General features: G+C 42.3%; 1 protein-coding gene across 2 annotated transcripts in view; it reads right to left on the bottom strand.

The window, feature by feature from the left end:
• The window catches only part of adamts9 (ADAM metallopeptidase with thrombospondin type 1 motif, 9), a 58770-nt gene extending 57812 nt beyond the window's left edge, over positions 1–958 (bottom strand). For both annotated transcript variants that reach the window (XM_016681500.1, XM_007571579.2), the window contains exon 1: positions 192–958. In XM_016681500.1, the coding sequence (XP_016536986.1) occupies positions 192–288 (97 nt within the window). In that variant the 5' untranslated portion in view covers positions 289–958. The remainder of the gene's footprint in view (positions 1–191) is intronic.
• Between the last annotated feature and the right edge of the window lie 9009 nt (positions 959–9967).

Genomic DNA, 9967 nt, shown 5'->3' with positions numbered 1-9967 from the left:
TTTTTTTTTTTTTTTTCTTCTCACGTGTTTTTCATTATTTTGGTATTTAACAGTCGATCAGATTTCAACTTGTGCGCTACAAGGCGGAATTGGGGAAACTCATTCATTCTCTGCCTTGCGAATGATCCCACGCGTCAGGAGGGAGGACACGAGAAGAGGGAGAAGAGAGAAGGGGTTGGGAAACCACCTACCTGTGCTTGGACTCCGGAGCAATCTCCCTGTGGATGCGACTACATTCAAGAGATCAGGGAATAGCAGGAACCCCAAGCCCCAGAGGAGCACATGCATGTTGTCTCAGTTCAGAGGAGAGAGACCCGGGCAGCCTGGAAGTCCTGTTGGGAAGTCCGCTTGTTCCTGCGCTCACTCCGGGAATCTCCGCCTTTCTGCCGCCGCATCCACGTCTTATTGCCGTCCGCCCTGACTGAGCTGCTGCTGCTGCTGCTGGTGGTGCTGGTGGCCGGCCGGTGAAGCAGTGCAGAGTTGGGACGTGAGGGCTTCGCGGAATCCCTGGCGAACATGCATACTGCAGAGAGAGAGGGGTGGGCTGCAGCTCGGAACAGTCCACTGGCGATGGGCTCTAGTGAGCCCGTGAACTCTCTCCCCTGTGTAGGGGCGGGATCAGATCAGCAAAGGTACTCTGGTGCAGTCAGGGGGAGCCGAGTGCTTTTTATACCCCCACCACCGCTCCAGATAAGGGTGGTCACATATACAGAGGAGATTACTTTTCTTTTTTTTTCTGTGCTTCTGAGTATGCACAGAATGTACTGGCCAACTGACATTATTATAAACATGCGGGATTTGTTTGGATCGTTACAGCTTGATAGAGTGGCAGGGCCGGCGCAAGAATAAACTGGGCTCTAAGCAGAGTTTTAGTTGGAACCACAGCAGCCATATAAGCAGCATAATGTTTAATTGGTTCCACATTAATAATTTAAATCTCGTCTAAAAAAAAAAACAAACCCACCTGTTTAGAGTTGCTTTTGAAACATAATCAATGAAACATTAATCGACATTTTGATGCGTAATGATGTCAACTGTCTGTTGTTACAACTTTGTGTTTTTTTTTTTGTTGTTTGTGTTTTTGTGGTGAAGAGCACTTTGAACTGTCTTGTTGCTGAAATGTAGTACACAAATAAACTTGATTGATTTTTTGGCAACTTGTCGTCTAACAAAGAGCTATTTAGTATTTACAAATCTGGCAGAGGGGACTTTTTTTTGTTGTACAGTTCTTAAAACTCACGACTGCTTCCTGATTTTGAGCCGCTGTACCATACCATACCAACTTTATTTATAAAGCACTTTAAAACAACCACAGCTGATACAAAGTGCTGTACATTAAAACACAACATAACAATAAATAATAATAATAAATAATAATAAAAACCCTTACAGTTTAAAAAAATAAACATACAATTTAAAACTGGATCCTGCTGGAGTTGAAAGCCAAGTAAAATAGATGGGTTTCTGGCTATGACAGATTAACGGTTTTATAGTTTAAAATTGGCAACAGCTCCTGTCTGAATAACGTCTATCTGTTCCAGTGGAAATTCGAGGAACAAATCCTTCCCGGGAAACCTTTTCATCGTGCCGGCTGTTGCGCACTTCAATAGAGAGGGATGTGAGCGGGAGATAAAGATGTTCCAGATATTCCCGGACAATAGACGGGTGCCTCTCTTCTTGGTCCCCCAGTAACTTGAACTGTGTGTACCTTGGTGGTCTCCACGTCACTACCCCTATCGAATCTGCGGGCATCTGCTTATGTTCCCAGTATGCTATCTGGTAATAAAGGACAACAGCTTGGGCATGCCTTCATAGCGTACAATCAGCATGTGCAGCCTTTAAGGAGACTGCACGCTTTGCTTTGCGTAACCAAGATAAAGTGTCTAATTTGAAGTGCCTGCAGCGTTCAAAAACTGAAAAAGTCAACCTCTGCGGGGTATTTCCCTGCCCAAAATAACAAGCAGAAAATGTTTGGTGTTTTGGTCATTATGGTAATTACACACCGGAGTCTGTAGTGTTACAAATAGTCATGATTTCTTAAATGGCAACATAATTTCAATAGAGTCAACCGGCATTTATAATTATGGCTCCAGCTGTTCACAGAGCTAACGCGACGCTAAGCTGCCCAGGGCCACACATTAGCAGCAGAAGTGCACATTCTCTAACGTTTATGGCTCCAATTAAGTGCGATTACAGGGATCATTGAAATGTTGGAGCCTTCTTCTTCTCCTGTCTGTTGGTATAGCAAAACTATAAGACATTACAGGCATCTCCGACAAGTTCACATGCAAACCCTGATTCACAATTTCTGAGCGTTGGCTGTAAAGCACTTTTACAACACGGGGGAAAGAATTGTTCAAAAACAGTTGGACGAAGATGTTCTTGAGGAGTGTGTTTACGTACAGCAGCCACAACTTTAAGTGAACCTTTTACTCTTTATTAAAGTGGCATTCAAAAGTATTCGCACCCTGGACATTGTGTTTTTTTTTGTCACATTGTGTCTCCAATGTGACAGATTGTGGGGGGTTTACATGGCAGACCAACACAGAGGTGCATAATTGTTAGGTAAACGGAAAATGATACCCAGTTTTCAACAGTTTAGATCTGGACTTTGACTGGATCATTCATGCACACAAATACACAATCTAACTGATTGTGTTTGCTTGTTCTCCTTCTGGATGGTAAACTTTTAAACCGAAAAATGCTCAATGAGATTTCTACAGCTTGAGATTGTTTTTGTGTGTGTTTTTTATAATCTAGTCCTGTTTTAAACTTCTCTATGACTTTCTCCAGAGTAAAAAAAAGTCTGAATACAATTTGATATTAGAGGTTTTCAAATTTTAGCAGTTCAAAATTTTTCACAATACAATTATGTGCTACTGTGAGTTGGTTTGTCAACAAAAATGACATTAAAATTCACAGTTGTAACGTGAAAATCCAAAGAGTCTGAATACTATGTGCGCAACACCATTTCAATCTTTTTTTTTTCTAACCAAAAGTCCTAATTTTTAAAAGCTGCCACTCTTTATAATCAGTGTTGAGCACCTCAGATGATTTGGGGCGCCGTTTTTCCACAGAGCCTAATTCATTTATATCACTAGATTGCGATTATAAATGCTGCTTCAGCCGCAGTCAGCAGTTTTCAGCAAGAATCTGTTTCAGCAGCAGCACCATTTATCCACCAGCTGCTGATTTTAAAGTGTCAAGAAGCCAAAAAAGCAGGAAGGAAAAAAATAAATAAATAAATAAAAGACGCTTCCATGTTTCTCAATGGACCCGCCACTACAGCTGCTGGCGCCTGTGTGTGTGTGTGAGCGAGGGTGTTCTCAATGGATGTTGGTCATTGAGGTCATCGGCGTCACCCCTTCCTGAGTTGTGCGCAGGGCAGTATCATTCAGGGCCGCTATCGGCAGAGTAAACTGCACTTCCTCTCCAGATCACAAAGGCCTGATAGGGGGTGGCGAGCTTGAATGAAGTGCCTGAGATCGGCCTGAGATGACGAAGGCTCCCTCCGCCCCATCCTGTGGACTTCTGTGAGCACATCTTTGTCACAATGTTCTCTTTTTCTAGTGCGGTGAGTCGACAGGCTTTAAATAAGTAGCATAGAAGCGAAGCGTAGTCATCGGATTAACATTAATTAGCACGAGAACGTCGATTGATATTTCAGAGAAGTCCAATTCAGCTAATAGGTGCCTGAGACCCATCTGTTTTCGCTACGGATGGTCATCAGAGTGTTTTCAGTCATTGACTTATCTGATCTCATTTTGTACATTCTTGCAGATATATTTCTGCACACACACACTTTGAGTCAGCACTCAAACTGTCCGCTAATACAATTGGATGTACATATCCAACAATGGAACTTTGAACAAGTTTAATGGCGATCATGTGAACATTTTAGTACGGGGCTGTTGATGTTGAACTCTGCTTCAATAATTTTGTGTGGATTACCATAAAACAATATAGACGCAACCTGTTAGCTGTGTGAGAAGATGAAGAGGTTTCAGAGGTAATAAAGACATACGAGATGCAGTTGAAAGTTTGTTTCCTGGCTGTACTCTACTCTCAGTTCTGCTACTACATGTATCTGAAACAGGGAACAAGCCCCTTTGACGGACATGGGTCAAAAAAAACAAAAAACAAAACCCAACGACACAAATCGAACCAAATGACAATATCAGTTCAACGGGGAGGAGAATTGCTGACTCGCTGGTGCCAAAGTCCAATCATCGCGCAGTAGACTAAAGACGGGAGAGAAATTCAGTCGCACAAGGAAAATCAGATTTAAAACTAAATCGGAAGCAAATCCAGCAAAATCACAGAACATTTGAAATACAGCACGAGGTTATCAAAATCTTAAGCATGAAAACTCTTAAACCAATTTCTGAATGAACATTAAATCCATGGACCATACTCTCATAGTGAAAAGCAGATGTTTTCCACTTTTAAACTTTCGTCTGGTGGATTGATGGTATTCAGATTATTTGGGGGGGGCAACAAGAAATGTTTCTCTGACATCGCCGCTCATTATCTTTCCATCTTGGCGCTGTTAAAACGCACATGTGGCGATTCCCGTGTTAGCCGATTCTACAAATTACTTTATTGTTACAAATGCAGGCCACATTAAACAGATTTGTGGTTGTAATGCAACAAAATGTAAAAAAGTCCCAAGGATTTAAAATACTTTTTCTGAGCCCCGTATGAATATGCAAATGCAAATTACACAGTCTGCATCTTCCTGCATCAGACAGCTTGGAAAGGCTAGCAGGCATGGACACAGACTCGTGGCTGTTTTGGACCAGGAACCGCACGCCAACGCATCTAGATGCATGCAGATGTTGAAGGCAAATCAATGTCGCATGCCCTTATTCTTTTAATTTAAAAAAAGCACAAAGCAGCAGCTTTAAGGGGTTTTTCCAAAGAAGGCCGGGATGATGGAGGGAGGCTGCTCTGAAATTGACTTCTCAATATGGACTTAGGCAAGTTTATGTTGGGTGAGAGCTGAGCAAAAACAAAAGCTCAAACATCTGAAATGCAATTAGGACACTGGAGGAGCTTTCACAGAGCACAAGATACGGGGCTGGACTCTACCCAAGTGGTACAACAGCTGTCAGCAGGTCAGTCCAAATGTTTAAATGCTTCCCAGGTTCTCTGGCTCTTTGTGGAATGGCAACAACTGACTTAATGCCAAATTAATCACTTCACAGAGTGGAGTGGGAGGAGAAAGCAAATCAAAGGTGTTGTGCAGCTTTTTCCTTGGGCACCGCTGTGACATGAGGCATCCAGACACAAAGGGGAGCCAAACGGGGTGGCTCCGGTCGCCAGAAACGTCTTATTGCTTTCACAAACTCTTTTGTTTATGCAAGAGCCGGTTGACGCAGGCGTCCTCCTTTCGGCGAAGCCTTTGAAAGAAGCCCATTTGTTTTCTCGTAGCATGCTCAGGTTGAGCGAAGGACGACATTTGCAGCTGGTGCAGTCGGAGAGATGAGGGTGGCATCAGGATCAAAGACGGATTTCGTGTTAAGAAGTATAATAAATCTGTCGCCACAACTAGTCATGATCTTGTTGGTTGTTGAGCGCTTGAACCCACAGAACGATTGGCATTTTGCCTTTCATCACAAAACAGCATAATGGCCCTGATCACTCTAAGCTGGAACAGGAACAACAGCAAGAAGAGAAGGGAAATACGGAGATGTTTCGAATTTCAATGATCGAGCAAATTATGAAATATTCCCCTAATTATTCTGAAATGGATGTGCTCCACTAGGCTTCCCCACCATTTTTATCTTGAAGCCGCATAATTAAATCAACAATGGACGCTATAATCAGAGCTCGTATAAATGCACATATCCTCACTCACCATGTACAGTCACTAAAGTCTTGGCTTTGAATCGCACCGAGAGCTTTCCTGTGTGGACTTTGAATGGTCTCATAATGCATTGTTGGGTTCTCTATGGTTACTCCAGAGAAAGGATAGCTCAGTCACAGACAAGATTCTCAGAGAAAAAAGTGTTTCACTTTAAGGCTAGACACTTTCCTGACTGTAGAGTGAAGTTTATGCGGGAAGAGAAACAGAGTGAGAAACAGAAGAAAAGTCACAGTTTATATAGAAGAACGAGAGTCGGTGACACTGCGTGTATGTCACGTTGTGTATTTAATGGACCTAAAAGCAGCGGCAAGACTTAAAATTCTGTTAATGATTTAATGAAGAAAAATGAAAACGAGGCACCGACTTACAAAAAATATCTAAGAAACAAAGAAAGCAGCAAAACAGGGCCAAACGGGAGGCATGAGGAGATACAGAGAAACCAGGAAGTAGAGAAGAGGAGAGGAGGAGTGATGAACCGGCAAGTTGTGACCGAGAATGAGGAGCTTAAATACTAGGAGGCAAACAGTGGGGACAATGGACCTGGGCTGATGGGCTAACTGGTTGCAGGCGTGAGTAATTTAAGCAGCAGCCAGACTGAGTGGAGGAAGAGATAAAGTGGGACTGGGCGAAACAAGCAAAAATACAAACACTAAGGAATAACTGGACCTAAAGAAATAAAATCTAATGAAAATAAGATGACCAAGAAGGGCTGAACTAAAATAAACCAGACCATAACAGATTAAACTAAAAAGGAACAGAAACACAGAAATAAACAAAACCCAACCCAAGAAACCCAGAGTTTCTTGGGTTGGGTACAGAACATCCAGAATATCGCGAACTGCAACTACAGATGTTGAAGATAGCATCTGCTTTACAGAGTTCTGCTAGCCGTATGCTATCTTAATGATTTTGAGGAATCAAGATCTAAAGTACTTCGACAGATCAAACCTCAGCAGGAGAACACCTTAAACAGAGTTTGAGATGAATGAAGCCTTCGTTCCCGAATGCAAAGCTCTTTCTGGCATTAGCAGCATCTTAAAATGAGACGCGAGTGAAAATCACAGTAATATGATCTACTGAAACCTGCACTGAGATCCGATGCATTGATTGAACTCACTTTGGGGTTTCCTGAGACCTTTAGACTGGGGAGGGGTCATCAAATCCAGACCTTGAGTTCCTGCAAGGTGTGTTCCTGGTTCAACAGGCCTCAACCAAATATCCGAGTTACCTCCTCAGCGCAGTCAGGTTCTCCAGAGTACTGCTAATGACCCAACAATCCGACTCTAGTGTGGTGAGGCAGAGCCACATGAAAAACCTGCAGGACACCTTCCCTCGAGGGCTGGATTTAAGGATCCCACTAAAACAAAACAATCGCATCTTGTTTTGTTTTTGAGAGACCCAAGATCACGAATCATCTTGCGAGCTTAGTGAATCATCACACCCCTATGTCCTCTTTTCTATCATTCCTAATGGAAAGCATGTTGCAATGGCTGCCCGTGTACAACACAGGGACCCTGAAACAATCACGGGAATGAAACAAAGCATCGGATTGATCGGTGAGGGGTTTTTTTTTCCCAATCTCCCCATGAGAGCCTTTAAATGCATCTTCTTCTTGTAAGCACACAGCACACAGCTGGAGAGGCAAACGCACAGCAGAAACGTAGCCATCCGGGACGGTGAGCGATCTTCAGTTTGCTCTGCTGAAAACGCGCTCGTTTGGATTTCCCCCAGTAAAGACAGCGGGCGTGATTTCTACGGCTGTGCAGAACCGAGAGGCCGTGTTCAATAAGAGGTCGGACCGACTGGCGAACGTGCATTTTTAATTCAAAGCATGTGATCTTTCTCACCGATTGCTTTGCGCAGACACGAAGAATTAGTCACGCTACGTGAATGTCACATTAGATCTTTCTGAATCATATTTAAAATAATAAAAACAGACAGGTAGCAATTAAAAATAAAATAAAGCCAGAGGTTTCCTCCGGTAATTTGAACCTGTAGCTCCTTTGCACTTATTGAGAAACACTTTAGCTGAAAACTGTGTGTCCCCCCACACACACATACACACACATTAGCCCACACATTATTGTACAGTAAGATCTGTTTCCCATCTGCTTCATCTGCTCCTTTGTCTTATTGGATATAGTTTGGCGTTCTGGGTCAAGGATTCTATTTTGTTGCTGTCAAGGTTTGTAGAATAGGCTGGCTCGGGTCCTGCTGGCAGCACCACCATGGAAGTGGGTCATCTGGGGCCAAGAGGAGCCAGCGAGCTTAAAGGCACATAGCAATGAGCTTGAGGGCCCAGCTGCATGTGACGGGTAATGTGTGCTGTTTAAATTGAAAAGAGGAATGTGCCAGTCCATGAGGTCTGTGGAAGGAGTTTTTTTTTTTTTAAAGCCTTAAGATAACGTTATCAAATTCTCTGACTCGATTATTTTTTTATGAATTTTCCTCAGCAGGGTGAAAAGCACAAACAAGTCATGTGACTGGGAAAAGTCCAAAAAAGCAAAAGTGGTAAGAGAAAGGCGATGGTTTTCTATTATGGTGTCACACGTTTACTCTTCCACCTGAGTTGGGCGCACCTGTTGCTCCTCCAGTGTCACCATGGCTGCTCCTCTGATTAACGCTCTTATTGCCTGGCGTGCAAGTTTAGGTTCTTGGTATATCTAAAGTTGCGCTGTACCGTTCTCTGTAATGTCTTCGAACCTTGGATGTTAGCACAGCCTGCTTTAGACTCCTCCACAACCGTATTCCCGTTTCCTGAGTTCCTTTGTGTTTGCTCACCAACAATGTTTCAAACCATTGAGGTCTCCACCAAACACCTGTATTTATAGTGATTAGATCAGACTCAGATGGAGTCCATTTTACTGTTTGCAACATTTTTGAAGATAAGTGATTTCCCCAATTGCTATCCAGGAAGATCAAAATAAAATAAAGTGGAAGATTTGTCAGTCTAACAGTTGCTTTTTATTATATTCGCTGCAGAATGTAGGGGTCGGATTTATTTGACAAAGGGAAGTTATGGGATTTAAAGATACTTTTATGTTTTGTGTTGTTCTTTTTTTAAAGATCATAATTAAATGTATTGTAGGTTTTCATGTCCAGGAAAAATACAGAACATGTGGCGTTGATAGACTGATTCCAGCTCAAGACGAACTCAAAGCAGATGAGCTCCGTGGCATCGAAGAGCCACTAAACATCTGAAGAGTACATCATGGTGTTTTCCGATCTGTAATTATGAAACCCAATAAAATTCTTTGCAAAATGGCAGAAGAAATTAGGCTCATAATGCATTCTTTTAAAAGACGGAGGGATGGAAAAAGTTAAATATTTTCCTTTTTTTTTTTCATGAGCAAACGCTTATTTGCCTCTCTGCTGAAGTCAGTTCTCAGAGAATGAGAAGTGCAGATTTTCTTTTTTTTTGTTTTTTTTGTTTTGTTTTTTGTCTTGTGGCCAGGATATTCAGGCTTGATTAAACACGTTACCACGCAAAAATCTGGGAATTGTTTATTAAAGCGAAAGAACATGTCAGGATGCTGCACACCACCACACACTTGGTCAGATGTTTTAAATCACCTGGAAACAATTTTCCAGATGCAAAAAAAATAAAAAATAAAAAAATGCAAATGCTGCAACAAACAAAGCGTGCAAATAATATGTTGGAATCGGGGTATTTCTGCTTACAACACTTTATTGTAACAGCGGTGGATGGAAAACATCTATTTCTGACGAAATCAGAAATAGAATTCACAATTTATGCATTGAGGAATTGCCATGAATTTGGCAGTAATGCACATTTCAGTCCATTAAAACTGGGTTTTGTATCCTGTTTTTTTTTGGGGGGGGGGTCTTAGACCATACTTCGAACATCTCTCCTGTGTGTACTGCTGCTTGGGAATGGATGAGATACAGGAAATATCCCATATCAGATGGAAAGGATTCCTTTAGATTATATCCTGAGGAAAAAAGTCATTCCTCAGTCAGATACGAAAGCAAGGGCACCAGTCTATTGAGGAAATTGAGCAGAGGAGGAAGGCATGTCTGTTGTGAAGTTGTTGGGGGGGTGGGAGGTGATGTAAAAGGTTACCGACACTAAAAATC

Source organism: Poecilia formosa, unplaced genomic scaffold (assembly GCF_000485575.1).
Source record: "Poecilia formosa unplaced genomic scaffold, Poecilia_formosa-5.1.2 Scaffold283, whole genome shotgun sequence".
Taxonomy (NCBI): domain Eukaryota; kingdom Metazoa; phylum Chordata; class Actinopteri; order Cyprinodontiformes; family Poeciliidae; genus Poecilia; species Poecilia formosa.
The sequence above is the reverse complement of the archived record's forward strand: the minus strand, read 5'-3'. Positions and strand labels throughout refer to the sequence as shown.